The following is a 15,239-nucleotide window of genomic DNA, read 5'->3' on the forward strand; positions in this document are numbered from 1 at the left end:
CACCTCAACCTCGAAGTCAAGTTCCACGACCTCGACAACGTGAACAACAAGAGGAGACCCGACAACGACGAGAACAACAACAACAACCACCTCAACAACAACAACAACCACCTTAACAACAACAACCACCACGACATCGTGCTAGGTCCGTTGTGTGGACCTTCTTTGAAGAGGTGATTGCGAATGGCGAAAAAGCCGGAAAATGTCACAGTTGTGGCAAAATATTCAGCGCTCACAACACAAGAGTCGGGACGTCGCTATTGTGGAGTCATCACAGGCACTGCCAGGGGACACCATCTGGAGCCTCGTCAAGCCAGGTAAATCACATCGATCCCGTAAGTTTTAGACGTGATTTAGTAGAATATTTTGTTTCCACCGATCAATATTTTAGTCATATCGAATCTCAAGGCTTCGTTAGATTCATTAGTTCTATAATTCCAAATATTCAAATTATGTCTAGGAAAGCCTTGAGATCCGATATCCTAAAATGGTTTTTAGGAGAAAAGGAACAAATGAAAGACACAATATCATCTGGTAGATATAGCGTTGCCTTAACCTCGGATATATGGACTGGTCAATCTAAGATGGATTTCATGAGCGTTGTAGTGCAAAATATAGACGACGATTGGAACCTAAACAAACGTATCATTGCCTTTAGGAGGATAGAAGGTTCTCACACTGGTGAAAACATCTTAGACATCATAGTTAATGTTATAGGTGAGTAGGGTTTGACCAATAGGATTATATCTGTAACCTTAGATAATGCCACCAGCAACAACGCCATGATTAGGGAGTTAAAGGAGAAACTTAACGTTGATGATACCCTTTTGCATCAACGTTGTGCTACCCATATCATAAACCTCATAGTTCAAGCCGGAGCCGCTAGTTATGACCCTTCGATCAACAAGATTAGGAATTACATTAGTTGGATAAATAGTTCAACCTCTAGAGTAGATGAGCTTAAGAGACGCCTTAGACTAAACGGTCTCCAAAAACGCACCTTTCACCTAGATAACAAAATTAGGTGGAATTCTACCTTTCTCATGTTGACCAACTTCTTATCCGAGCATTACGTCAATGTTATTGTTTCTTACATTAACAGCGAACATGGGGAAAACGCTATATCCGAATATGATATTAGGATGGCTGAATCATTTGTTTCTTTTCTCGACATTTTTTACAAAGAAACTTGTTATCTCTCTGCTGTTTACACTCCTACTTCTTTTCTCGGTCTTCATACTATGACCGCAATTGCTGTGCATCTTGATAAATATAAAAACGTAACAATTTTTCAAGATTCTATTCAAGCAATGACAGCCAAGTTTTTAAAATATTGGGGGGCTGGAAATGTTCCATTATTATACGGTTTTGGAGCCATTCTAGACGTCCGATGTAAAATTGGTGGTTTAAAAAAATTTCTGAAGTACATTAGAAACTATTTTGTGGACCAAGATTACATTGCACTTGATCTCTCGAGGATCGTGGAAGCTTTTTTTGATCTTTTCAAGGTATACGAGGCGAAACTCCTACCGCAATACCGAGCACAACCATCTCAATCACAGACGCAGTATCCGAGAAGACACCAATACACAAATGTCTTCGTCAACGCGCCCGCGTACAGCCCATCACCTCAACAACAAGAAGCTGGGACAAGTCAGACGAGGTCGAGCGCAACCGACGCACGGTCCCATCCGGAGATCCAAGAGTACGATCAGAACGATTGGGTCAGGACGGATGACGAAGCCATCGACCTCTTGGTTTGGTGGAGACAGAATGCGAGGAGGTTCCCGGTCTTGTCATCTATGGCACAAGACATCCTCACCATCCCCGTTTCAACCGTGTCATCTGAGACGGCTTTTAGTAGCGCGGGCCGTATCATCGACGATAGAAGATGTAGCTTGAAACCGGAGATGGTCGAAACATTGACGTGCGGTAAGGATTGGATTCAACATAGAAATCGAGCACAAGAAACATTCATGTGCTTCGATATTCTTGACGATTTTGAAGTTGATTTCGCAAATGTAAACATAAATGGTTAGACTAACTTGTATAACTAAGGGATATCCCGGCCCTTGTCCGGGATAAATTTTCAAATAATTAACGAGGAAAGGGGTGCTCTTTTTCCTCGCCGTCGCACCTTTTTAGGGGTCGGTGAGGTTTTTTAGGAGGCCCATTTTTAATTTCACATTTTTTTAATTATTTTTTCTACCCATTTACTTCAAAATCTTTTCAATTAAGTCCTTGTATATAATTATTGAACTTCATTTAAATCTTCATTTTTACCCACTTAATTTAAATTCCTTTCAATTACATCCCTCTATTTAATTATTTAAATTCATTTAAAACCGATTTTTTTTTTTAATTTTTTTTATGCCTAACGGGGTCCCGAATTCCCGTTAGGCAAACTCCCGTCCCGTCCCATTACTTAACGGGACGGGACTCCCGTTTGGCCAATTAACGGGAGTCCGGGCTTTAGCCGGGACGGGACTAGCGGTTAATACCGCTAGGCCAGGTTTACATGTGATCATCGCTTATGTCAATTAGTCATACATCATTTTAATCCTGCCTTGGCCTATTAATTCTCGAAAGCTTATAGTATCAGCGACTATACCCATACGAGGTCTAAATGAATCTCATTTTAAAAAAAAAAATTGTGCAAGAAATGAAATTATATCTGATTTTCTTTCATCCTCATACAACTTTGTCGTGGTGATAAAGTAACGAGATCATATAAGAGACACATAGATAGCTCAGATGTTATAATTTCCTTACATATTTTCATACTCATATACTCGTTCTTATTTTTTCGGGAGCATAAATACTTTATGTTAGCTTTTAGTCAAAGGCGTTAACAGTTTTTTCGGGACTCCGACACTAACAGAGCCAACTAATGACCATTGGGGCAAATGCCCCTTGAAGTTGAACTTTTCAAAATTATAATATTCACCCTAGTACTTTTACTTTTCTTTTTCTATATTAAGTTGTTAGTAACTTAATACTCAAATTGAATGATAAGTTATATGTAAATTTGGAATATCAATTAAAGAGAAATATGCAATAGCTAGTTTGGTCGAGTGATAAATCCACACCAACTCTATAATAGAGGTTGTGGGTTCAATCCTTGCAAATGATGTTAAGCCAACACAGTTAACCATAGACGAAGTATGCATAGATTGATCAGATTTAACAATTTAGAAATGACAACATAAATGCTTAATAATTTCATGTTTTCATACTTATATACTTATTTTTTTTCGGCGGTATAAATACTTCATGTTAGCTTTTAGTCAAAAGTGTTACATTCCTTTCGAGGCGTTAATATTAGCTTAAAATTATATGATTTTTTTTAAAATATGCCTCTTTAATTATTTTTTCAAATTTGCACCTCTAACTGCAATTCCATAGTGGTGATGGTTAGCCTTTGAACTCCTTTAAGTAAGTTCATCCACTTGTATGTACACATAGTCAGATACATGTCGAATCCTCAGTCGACCATCTTTGCCAAAATCTTGTCCTATGGATGCTTGTTAGGCTTCAAGGTAAACAACGAGTTAGTCGCGTGGTGGAGAAAGATTAGGGTTTGGGTCTCATCATGAACTCACGTCTCTAGTCGACAGTTTTTCGTCAGTGCTGAAGTGACGGAGGAGATGATGTCTCCAACGATGATCATCATGTTGTGACTCTCTTCATCAACATTGATTGGGCGAGATTTCCCAGAAGATAGATACGACATCAAATTTGACGAGATAGCATTTTGAACGGTGACGAGTTGTCCTCAAGCTCAACTTCCAATAGCGACATTGTGGTGGAACTGGAACGAGTTTGAGCTTATCTGAATTTTGAATGACAATATATAAGTATGAAAATCAGTATTATTTTGCAAGGGAAAAGAATGACTATATAAATTTGAAATTATATATATAAAAAAACAAGCATATGAGTCGCGATTTTAAAATTATGTATTATATACTATCGATATGGGTAATAACATTGCAATTAAAATTAAAAGGTAACATTTGATATTCATATAAAAAGATGGTAATTTAACAAAATAATCAATTTAAACGTTGAGAATTGCTAAATAGTCAAGATTTGATAAATATTAGGTAAATAACCAATTTTATATATTTACAAACGTAAATATTCACTGTCATATTAAACCACGTCATCATTTATGGCTATTTACCTAATATTTAACAAACCTTAGCTATTTAGCAATATCAAACATTTAAGTTGGTTTTTTTTTTTTTTAATTTTTTGCAAAAAAAATGTATAAAAATACCAATACGAAGAAGATTAGGTATTTATACAACCCAACACCTCTTTTGAAAAAATGTCGACGATCATTTGCATATAATCCCATGAAATGTCGACGAGCATTGTCATTTTCTATTTTCTCTGCAGGCTACGTCTAAAAGAAAAGTAAAAATGGCTCTACGACACGCCACAAAGCAAGATTTGGAATAAACGACATAAATTATAATAATAATAATAATAATAAAAATAACAAAATAATAAAAAGAGATTATTTTTTCTCCGAGAGAGAGAGAGAGGAATAGGAGACGAGAACACTGTCGTCGTCATTGGTGTCTTGTGAGAGACGCCAGATATGGTGTTACACTATTTACGATCGGAGACGATGGTCTAGCTCTTCAAATTTTTTCAATTGTTTTCGGGTGAGTTTTTCTTTTCTTCTGTTATTTTTCGCCCAATCGAATATCTATTCTTAAGAATTACTCTTTCACATCCTATTTTGTGAATTTCATTTACCGTTTGTCAATCGTTGATTTTTCATATTTAATCACTCGCTTCTTCATTTTTTTTCGCTGATTGTGAAACACGATCCAATTTAGGCTGTTAAGGTATAAAATCTCGTATTCCGGAGTTTATCCGATTCTGATATCCGTACGTATTAATATAAATGTATTATTCGCGATCCCATATAAATGAGTCATGAACACAATTCACGCGCGGTATGAAATCAATAGCAATGTGTCATCTTTCTGATCTTCAATCCCACCTTACGCGGTATGATGTTTTGATCAATTGGGAGACTCCGACTGAATTATATAAGATTGGCTGAAAAATTTAGGAGGTTTGGGTTTGAGAGGTCATGGTATACACATTTGAGGGTTTCATAAGCCTGTGTGAGATTTGTCTTTGACTCATATTTGGAGTTTAAAGTGGAGGTAACTATTTGGAAGATCATGATTGATTGTGCTCCTCTAAAAGTTTGCTGGACTTCTAAAGATTCAGACTTTGGATTTCGTTTTTTCTTAGTTTAGTGCTTTTTCACTGTGACCTAAGTTTTATGGGTTGCGTGAATCATCACATTAGTTTGTCTTTGTACGAATTGTAGTTTCTTTTCTTTACGAAGTTAGTGAATTAGGGGTTTTCACTTAAGTCTATTTTATTAGAGAGCTTTTGTTTTGTAGAGAAAGATGTTCGTTAATTTCTTGCTCATATTGAAGTACTTGAAATGATCTTACATATTCAAGCTTTCTTATGCATTTACCTTTTGTTGGTTTAGAGCATGATTGTTAGTCTTTATTCATGTCACTAAACTTCGATTACCCGGTGATTTCAAGTGCAGTAATTTCTCGTACCCATTAAGTCTGACAACATGAGTTCAACCATTTCAACATCTCGAGGAATCCTTACATCAACAAGGATCGGCTCGTATGAATCTCCAGATAACGGATCCGGCTCTCTCAACCAGCTTGAGCCAGAGATGAGCGACAACGACGAGACAGAGTTGCTTTCGCTTTCATGGAATCAGGACTACGGCTGCTTCGCCGCCGGAACGAGCCGGGGATTTCGTATATACAACTGCGAGCCCTTCAAGGAAACCTTTCGGCGCGACCTAAAAAGCGGCGGATTCAAGATCGTCGAGATGTTGTTCCGCTGCAATATCCTCGCTCTTGTCGGAGGAGGAGCCAATTCCCAGTACCCGCCGACCAAAGTCATAATTTGGGACGATCACCAGAGCCGATGCATCGGCGAGTTCGCTTTTAGGTCCGAGGTCCGCGCGGTGAAACTGAGACGGGATCGCATAGTGGTCGTCCTCGAGCACAAGATATACGTTTACAACTTCATGGATCTGAAGCTGCTTCACCAGATCGAGACTCTGGCGAACCCGAGGGGTTTATGCTGCCTTTCGCACCACTCGAGCACGTCCGTGCTTGTTTGCCCTGGCCTTCAACGAGGGCACGTGCGAATCGAACACTTTGGGCTCAATATGACGAAGCTAATCAGCGCTCACGATTCTCAGATCGCCTGTTTTACGATAACCATGGATGGGCTGCTTCTCGCAACTGCGAGTACGAAGGGGACTTTAATAAGAATCTTCAACACAATGGACGGGACCCGGTTACAAGAGGTAACGTGAGCTTTTATGTGATGCGCACTGATATTTTTTATATTAACTGAAATATAAATGAAATGAAATACAATAGGTGATATCGGACTTTCGAGAGGTCCGCACTCCCAATCGGAGCTACTTCCTTATCAAAGACTTTTCAGACTGTTTTTCGTATTTAAATCTTTTCTAATTCTTGTTATATATAGGCTAACTAACTTCTTGCTATTCTATATTCAACCCTTTATCTATTATTATTGCTATACCCTTACATCCCAGAGCCTAACATTATGTTCTGTGCTTTAAGAGCTCCATTTCTCCCATTTCTCCGAAGATCACAATGATTGTTTTTTTTTCCCGGTGGATCATTATAATCGAGCACTTGTAATTTGTATACCCATAAAAGTGTTAACGTTGTGTTTGAACTAGATTCGTAATAAACTTTGTGTAGGTAAGAAGAGGAGTGGACAGAGCAGAAATATATGGCATTTCACTCTCGCCAAATGTTCAGTGGCTGGCGGCCTCGAGTGACAAAGGTACCGTTCATATATTCAGCCTCAGAGTCCGAGTTGTTGGCGAGGATTCATATGCTAATCTGAGCGCCGCTCAACGCCAGACTCAGACTCTGTTTCACCAGAATTCGTCAACGTCCCTTGATGCTCTTATCGCTCCCAACACCGGTGCCAATCCTAGTTCGTCCTTGGCTTTTATGAGAGGTAAAAATAGATGGGTCAATGAAGTAAGTTACAAAAACTGAGCTAGTAGCGTCTTTAAAAGGAGACAAAACAGAATTGTTGCTGAACAGATTCTTTTTTGCATCTTAAACCGTGTACCTTACAACATTTTTTCCAGGGGTTTTACCGAAATATTTTAGTTCGGAATGGTCATTTGCTCAGTTTCACTTGCCTGAAGCCACTCAGTTTATGGCGGCATTTGGATCGCAGAACACTGTAATCATCGTTGGCATGGATGGAAGGTATGAAATCGCTCTATTCATATAAAAAAAAAAAAATCTTATTTTTTTCCCTTCATTCATATAAAAAAAAATTATTATTTTTTTCCCTTCTACTCAATTCCTTGCAGCTCATCCCTAAAGCTTCGGTTTTTAGGATGTTGGTTATGTTTAATAACAAAATAAATTAGTACTGAATTTTTTTTTTCTTTCTAATATACCTCGACTCCTAAAACAATAAATTCTTTCGATTTTCACAAAACTTTTCCGCATTATATTCATTTTCCTTGGTATTGGTAAAATTCAGGTTGCAAACGAAGGCTAAAGATATTCATTCATAAACATATTCAACATCGTAACATCTCCAAAAAGACTCATGTATATTTTTTCTTGGGTCTTCAGTTTCTATAGGTGCAGTTTTGATGCGGTGAATGGAGGGCAAATGTTGCAGCAGGAACACATACGGTTTCTGAAAACTGACAGTAGACCCGTATAGACGATCCATTCTTTATCGAACCTGCTTTATCAGAAGTATATTCTTCTCCACTCTGTGTATATATATATATGATACCTACTAAAACATGTAAATATTTCAACATCTTACTCTGTTGCTTCCTCTTACTACTACTATTACATGGCGATGGAGCGAAAGTTGCTTCAGTGGCAAGTGTTTTTCTTCTGGGATGATGACCATATTAATAAAATTTTGATGTTCTTGTAAAGTCTGGTAATTTGTTGTGCCTAGACATTGGGAAGTTCCGAGTCACCTTTGTAGCAACTCAGTTTTTTTTTTCGCTCAGCTTGAGCTTTTTTATTTTACTCATGCTCAAAAGCCTGAATGTTATTTTACGGTTTTTACCTCGCTCAAGGCATATAATCTGTATTGTATTTGTCGCTGGGCTTTTCGCATTTTATACGCCTACATAATGTAAACATTATAAAAGTACTGCTTAAGAAACAGATATCTACTTTTACTTTTTTATTTTCTTACTTTTACTTTTACTTTATTACCTCGTCCTTATTTTGGTCCAACCTAATTTATCTCTCAAATTGCCATTTTTCTTCCTACCCTGGTATTAATGACGTGGCAGTTGCTATTATACGAGAAGAGAAACTTGATGCTGATATTAGCACGTTTTTTATTCTTGAGTGGGACAACGGCGATTGAACACGATGAACAAAATCCCACATCACTATCAAGTGTTCAAAGTTCAAATAGTATAATTTTTTTTATCAGAAAGTTTTTTAGAAGTTGATAGAGGAGAGCGTGACTTCTGTAACTCGGAAATGCACTTCTAGTTTCTGCAGATTTTGATTTACTTCAAGATCAAACGTGTAGCCATTCACAATCAAGGAGGAGTATAAAACAAGAAAAATGATTGTCTATAATCATAGTGAGTGGATAAGAGTTAAACATACACATACTGACCGAGAAGAACGCAAATGACTTAGATATGACTCAAAACTGGGTGTATGGCCTTTATTATGTCTATATTGACTTCTCACGGACATGGAGTTATTATTGCCTTCCAGCTCCAAGTTTTATTTCCCTCAAAAGAACTTTACAAGGTTTTTATTTTTTATTTTTATTTCACGGTCAGTTCAAAGTTTAGATCCTCCGCCATCGAGAACAATCATCACCTTTCCGATCACTTTCCTATCGCTAATCGCAGAAAACGCGAGATTGGCCTGTAAACATTTAAGCAATTGAAAAACATTAGGACCAAAGCCTTCACGAAAAAAAACACAAAAACGGAATCATCAAACCGAACTACGATATTGGTTGGCGAGCAATGTGATCCCCAGAAGAAATTAATACTTCAAAGAAAAAAGAGAGCACAATTTGAAGAGAAAAAGGGGATTGTAAACTTCCCAACCTCGGATAGTCTGTAAGTGTGAGAAATGTGGATTTTGATCAAGCCTTTGGCAGCCCAGGATAGTAACTCCTTAACAGAGTCTTCAAGCACACTGGGCCTATTTACTCTGTAGCTACCCCAGTAAAGTCCGTGCACCGTCCAGTTCTGTTAAAAAAAAAAAGTATTTAAATTATGGATATTCTAGCTAAATAGCCAACTGAAACTAGCAAATTCACAAACTAGCCAAAATTTGTCTAAAACGAGTGAGATACCCAAAAATTACAAAAATGTCAAGTAAGATGTACCAATAAAATTTTTGACACTGGTAAATTGCTTATATACACTGTCGGTGTATAAAAAAATTGGACAAACATAACTATGGCTATTTAAAAAAAAAAACTTAAAAATCTTTGCTATTTTGCTAATCAATTAGTCTCAAATGGTTATAAATTATTTGGTATTTTTATGTTCACACCGTTTAATACTTGAAAACTCGATGATTCACTAAGCTAGCGATCGAAATAAACCTTGACAAGGGACAAATTCACGGGGATGACAGGCACTTCACCGCTGGCGAAGCCGATGATCAAGATGTTCGCACCCCAATTCAACACCTTCAGACTTTCCTTTGTGAGCTTGCCTCCGACGGGATCGTACAGAACATCGACGCCTCTGAGCTTTCTGGTCGTGAGAAATTCCTTGACGCTTTGGATGAGATTTTGGTTACTCGAGTCCACTACGTGATCCACGCCCAGTGCTCTCAGATACTCCGCCTTTTCAGCTCCCCTGAAAAAAAGAATTAGATAACACACAGGAAAAAAACCAACTTGTGGTGATTGAATGTAAGACATATTTCGAGTCCCGAATGAAAAATTAAGTACCTGGCTACGGCGATAACAATGGCACCGCAAACTTTTCCGATCTGCGCGGCTGCCAAACCAACACCCCCGGCTGCACCGAGTACCAGTAATACCTGGAATTTCCATTTTCGCCCTTTTTATTATTGGCTCAAAAACAACGTAAAGTACTACTATGCTATAGTCTATGCCCACATGAGCAAGCGATGATCGCTACTAATTAGTAATTTCCAACCGGTCAATAAGAAAAAAATCAGTCAAATAAAACTTAGATGGTTAATATACCGGCAGTTTTACGCGACAAAATTATTCATCGTCCACCAAAAAACAGCCGTATTGTGAATTCCAATCACATTTTATTAAAATTGATTCCTTTTCCTAGAAATGCTACCGGAAAATCACGGTCATCCTCGCTAGTTTTTGTGCGGTCAGAATTATTGACGTACAAATGCATAGATCCTCAAATCCTTAGTCGATCATCGTACAGAAAAAGGCGATAAAATAGCGATTTACTCGGCTACCGGAATTAAAAAAAAAAAGTATGGTGATACTCATTCATACCTGACCAGGTTTCAGATTAGCTCTGTGAACAAGAGCAATATGTGAAGTCCCGAACGCAACGGGAAGCGCACCGGCCTGAACCAAATCACATCCTTCAGGCACTTTAATCCTATCCCAAATACCAAACAATCATTCCCAAATTTCATATCACACATAAATTCATATACATTTTCAATTTTGAATCAAGCCTCTCTCTTTGTCCAAAAAAATGTTTCGCCTCTAACTTTGAATTGACATCACGATATGAGAAACTTATTAAGCTGATTTCGAGGGTGACCAATGAAAGAAAAACTCACAGACGAGTCTCGGGGACGACGATAAACTGAGCGAAGGTTCCGAGGCTCTCAAAGAGACAAACTTGGTCGCCGACTTTGAAGTTCGTCACGGCGGGTCCCACGGCGTCGACGACGCCGGAGAAGTCGGAGCCCGGAACGAAGGGAAGGGGTGGCTTTTCCTGATACTTGCCCAGAATCTGAAGGTAATTCGCGTAGTTCAAGCTCGTGGCTTTCACTCTCACCCTCACCGATTCCGGGGAAACCAGTTGGGGAATCGGATGGGTCTTCTCAATCACGATAGGCGAATTCGGATTTCCCAATTCGATCGTTGGATCGCCCAGTTTCTTACAGACTAGAGCTTCCATTTTTCTTTTTGAGTTTTCGAGGGATGAGAACCACCTTGCGTTTTGTTGAAAGATCCGGATTTATTTTTATCAGGATCCGGATAAATCCGTTTACTTCGTGGAAATGGGGCAATGGCCATCAATAATTATATTTAAACAACCAACTTAAGAAAACTGATCAAACTTCAGGGACTATTTTAAATATTTTTACTTTTTTTTTTTTCTTTCTTCCAATCCAATCTAATCCAAGACAATTTATCACCAAAAAAAAAAAAAATAAATAAATAAAGTCAGCTGAGCAGGAGATGAAGAACCACTAGCTATGCTTCTCCCACAAATCACCACTCATATCTACTCAATTTAATGCTCTCTTTCTACAACTTTCCTGTATTTATAATATACATCTCTCTCTCTCTCTCTCTGAAAAAAACTCTTGGGTGTCTGTAAAACGTGGATTATACCATTCAATGCCCATAATAATGAAGACCGTATCAATGTCCCACCATTTTCCCTCTCTTTCAGAGCCAAACGCCAAGCTCAAGAACGTACATCACAACTCTCTTTCCCACACTTGCTTCTATAAAGACAAACACTTTCACCATGTGCTTCTTCATTCACAGCCCTCTTCTCGTTGCTCCCACATTGTTGGCGTCTCTTCTTCTAGCGCTGAATTCCCTGGTAAATAGTAAACGTAAAATGCTTTTGGCTCGCTCTTTCACTTTTAGATGGAACCAACGAATGGGGTTCTAGTAGTTTTAGATTTTTTTTGTTTTGTTTTTTTGTAGGGCAATTGTGGGACGAGGAAGCGAAGAGGATGAGGACGAAGAAGAGGCAGAGTATAGCAGGGATAGACCAAGACGAGTTGGTCGATGACCCGGCTCTTTTGGCCGATCCGGACAGCTGTTTCTGTGAGTTCAGAGGTGTAAAACTACACCACAAGATATGCGATCCCGATTCGACTGAAAAGGACGAGTCTTTGAGTAGAGTCATTGGTTTTCCCATGATTCTGCTTCATGGTTTTGGGGCTTCTGTGTTTTCTTGGAATAGGGTCATGAAGTGTTTGGCCGCGATGGTTGGTGCCAAAGTTCTCGCCTTTGACAGGCCAGCATTTGGGCTGACATCAAGACTTGAACTTTCTAAGGGAAAAGCCGATGCGAAGAATGGGTTGAATCCATACTCTATGGCTTTCTCGGTGCTCGCCACTTTGCACTTCATCGGCCTTTTGGGAGCTGAGAAGGCCATTCTTGTCGGGTAAGTGTGTTTCATTTTATATCCCTTATAGTTATGTCGCCACTGAATTCATTGGTGACTAGAATTTCTGTAGTAAATTGATGATTGATATGAAAAACAAGAACACAGAAATACGTGGAAAATCCAAGGCGGGAAAAAACCTCGGACAAATGAAAGAAATTCACTTTGTCGAAAAATAGGTTACAATTTGGGAGAGTTCGAAAACCATCAGCGATTTTTGGAATCAAGATTGGGCCTTCAACCTGAAACAATGTTGTGGGAATATTATGTTTTTTTGTTGCATCGCAGGCCATTCTGTTCCGACCAAGCCCATTCGAACACTAAACAGTTTTATGCTTGGAGAATAAAACTTTGTCGAATTTGATGTATCAGGCACTCGGCCGGCGCTTTTGTGGCGGTGAATACGTACTTCGAAGCCCCGGAACGTGTTGCTGCTTTGATCCTCGTTGCCCCTGCAATTCTCGCTCCTCTCACATCCCGGAGAGAGGCAGTCAAAGGTAACAATCAGGTCCGAGAAGAGAGTTCGAGCAGAGAGAGCCCGTGGAATCAATTGGCTCGATTTTGCAGCCCGTTGTTCGAGTTTTCCGTGTTTGTTTATCGGGCCTTAACACAAGCTGTGAAGGGTATCGTTGGAATCGTCAACTCTCTGTATAAGGACTTTTTGAAGTATTTTCTCCGATCAGCTTTTGGAGTAGCATTGGTAAGCTTTTGCCTCCAAAACAGCCTGCGTTTGGGACCTCTTTGTGTGATGTACAATAAGCTATTTCACTTTCTTAGATAAGGATAATCATCGATAAATTTGGACTCATGGCCGTGAAGAAATCATGGTACAACTCAAATCTAGCCACTGAAGAAGTCCTTGCTGGCTATACAAAGGTAATGACATTGATATAACTTTATCCTTCCTTGATGATCTATCTTACTATTGGTAAATGATTTTGTTCATATTTTTACAGCCCTTAAGGACCAAGGGTTGGGATAAGGCACTAATCGAACACACTGCGTCAATGCTTACTGACATCGCTCCAGAATCAAAAGCGCCACTAAGTCAAAGACTCCACGAAATCTCGTGTCCAGGTAAGTAAAAACACCTTACCTTCAAAGCTAAACAGTAATAATGGTGGTGATGGTAACAAGTTATGATGACCACTCTTGTGTGTGAAACTCAGTTCTGATTGTCACGGGCGATAACGACTTAATAGTCCCGGCTTGGAACGCGGAGAGACTCTCACGAGCCATTCCCGGATCACATTTTCAAGTGATCAAGCAATGCGGTCACTTGCCTCACGAAGAAAAGGCGGACGAGTTCGTATCACTAGTCAACAATTTTCTTCTCAAACCTTCTGGCGATTTTGCGGAGCAGCCATCAGTTTAGATAAGAGTTTGAGATCGGAAGAGAATATTTGAGACAGATGAGAGTTAGTGTATGAAGTGTATTCCAAGAAAGAAAGAGACCTCTCGTCAATTCTCATTAACGAACTCGGCTATCATGTTAGATCTAGAAGGACAAATTACTAATTAATTTATTTTATTTTATTTAGTATAAATAAATCTCGAAGGTTAATCGAATTTTATGAATAAAAAAATACCATGTGTGTTTCTAAATTAACCCGAGCATATCAAACCATTGACAGCTTATATACAAGCTTCTTTACTGCGAGCTTAAGGAAGGTGAATATACACGAAGAGTAAATTTCCAAGTCTACAAACCTAGAGTCTGAGGCCGGTGAGTGGATCGAGACCAGAAGCCTCGACAAAGATGTTTCGTTGCTCGTTGTTAAGAGCAATTCTGCGTCTGTTTTAGCTTCGAGTTCATTGAGGTGTTAGCAAAATTGCATATACATGTAATGATAACATGTATTATTGGGAATACCAGCGATATATTGCCAGCATTGAGCAATTTATCAGTGATATCGCCGCAGTTGCGGTAATTAGTATTTCAATTCTTGCACATGTGTTTCTCATTCATCATGTGCGCATCAACCATTACCATTTTTATATACAACCTTGTAATTTTGAACCGGTTGCAGCCAAATGATATTAATTAATATATTATCAGTTTTTTTAACATCGGTCAAAATTAATTAGAAAAGCTAGTTATTTTTAATCATTAGGTTAAAAAAAATAAATGGTTTAAGATTTTTAAGTCTTAAAACACTAACGGAATTCCGAAAAAAAAACCAACAAAGTTTTAAGTCTAAAATGGTTTTTCGTCTAAAAAATTTACCCTTAAATCACATCGTTTGAAACAAGTATTCTAAAGGTTTGAAACAATGATTAAGGTAACATTACCGCTGTAAATTAGAATTTATAGGTGACCATAGAGATTTCTCGTGAGTATTTAGTAATTTTGCATGTGACAGATGAAATTAGTACAATATATATCTCATGAAGAGCATTTGGTTCCGAGTACGCAATCCTGAGAATTTCGAAGGTCTAGGCAAAATATTATCTAAATATAGACTAATCTAGTAAAAAAAGAGTAAGTAAACGAGATTGTTGAACGATGTGTGAAGCTTTGGACTTGTACTTTGTGTGTGAGAAAGTGAAGTGCTCTTCCTTCAGCGTTCTTCTCTTCTATTTATAACCATGTTAGGATTCAAGACGTGGGGTGATCAATCCCACGTTTTGGACGGTTATTGCATGACTGCTCATACTTCGTGTGTAGTGGGTGGTTATTCTTCGTAAATTTGGCTCAACCGTTGAGATGAGCATTTTGCTTTTGATTTTATACGTGTTTGTTTTGTTTTGACTAGTCTTTGACCTACCATCTTCTATTCTCTTC

General features: G+C 38.5%; 3 protein-coding genes across 4 annotated transcripts; 2 read left to right on the forward strand and 1 right to left on the reverse strand.

The window, feature by feature from the left end:
* Positions 1 to 4,531: 4,531 nt before the first annotated feature.
* Positions 4,532 to 8,292, forward strand: ATG18C (autophagy-like protein). 2 transcript variants are annotated; one of them, XM_089602340.1, is made up of 5 exons: positions 4,532 to 4,676; positions 5,589 to 6,379; positions 6,810 to 7,074; positions 7,211 to 7,334; positions 7,713 to 8,292. In XM_089602340.1, exons 2-5 carry the CDS (start codon positions 5,624 to 5,626, stop codon positions 7,804 to 7,806), a joined length of 1,239 nt encoding a protein of 412 aa, XP_089458466.1. In that variant the 5' UTR covers positions 4,532 to 4,676; positions 5,589 to 5,623; the 3' UTR covers positions 7,807 to 8,292. The 2 variants fall into 2 exon arrangements, with proteins under 2 accessions (XP_089458466.1, XP_089458465.1); XM_089602339.1 differs by having other exon boundaries at positions 5,594 to 6,379.
* Positions 8,293 to 8,672: 380 nt separating this feature from the next.
* Positions 8,673 to 11,308, reverse strand: LOC149379794 (GroES-like zinc-binding alcohol dehydrogenase family protein). The gene is made up of 6 exons (XM_089603029.1): positions 10,881 to 11,308; positions 10,585 to 10,693; positions 10,048 to 10,139; positions 9,694 to 9,952; positions 9,188 to 9,331; positions 8,673 to 8,999 (listed from the first exon to the last, which is right to left on the reverse strand). The coding sequence occupies exons 1-6, from the start codon at positions 11,222 to 11,224 to the stop codon at positions 8,913 to 8,915; spliced, it is 1,035 nt and encodes a 344-aa protein (XP_089459155.1). The 5' UTR covers positions 11,225 to 11,308; the 3' UTR covers positions 8,673 to 8,912.
* A 149-nt stretch (positions 11,309 to 11,457) lies between these two features.
* LOC149379795 (alpha/beta-Hydrolases superfamily protein) lies at positions 11,458 to 14,059 on the forward strand. Its single transcript, XM_089603028.1, has 6 exons — positions 11,458 to 11,881; positions 11,989 to 12,454; positions 12,827 to 13,154; positions 13,232 to 13,330; positions 13,411 to 13,531; positions 13,624 to 14,059. Exons 1-6 carry the CDS (start codon positions 11,671 to 11,673, stop codon positions 13,827 to 13,829), a joined length of 1,431 nt encoding a protein of 476 aa, XP_089459154.1. The 5' UTR covers positions 11,458 to 11,670; the 3' UTR covers positions 13,830 to 14,059.
* The last annotated feature ends 1,180 nt before the right edge of the window (positions 14,060 to 15,239 follow it).

This window comes from Urtica dioica, chromosome 12 (assembly GCF_054948205.1).
Source record: "Urtica dioica subsp. dioica isolate 48M chromosome 12, U.dioica_male_clone48M_v1_H2, whole genome shotgun sequence".
Classification (NCBI taxonomy): Eukaryota; Viridiplantae; Streptophyta; class Magnoliopsida; order Rosales; family Urticaceae; genus Urtica; species Urtica dioica.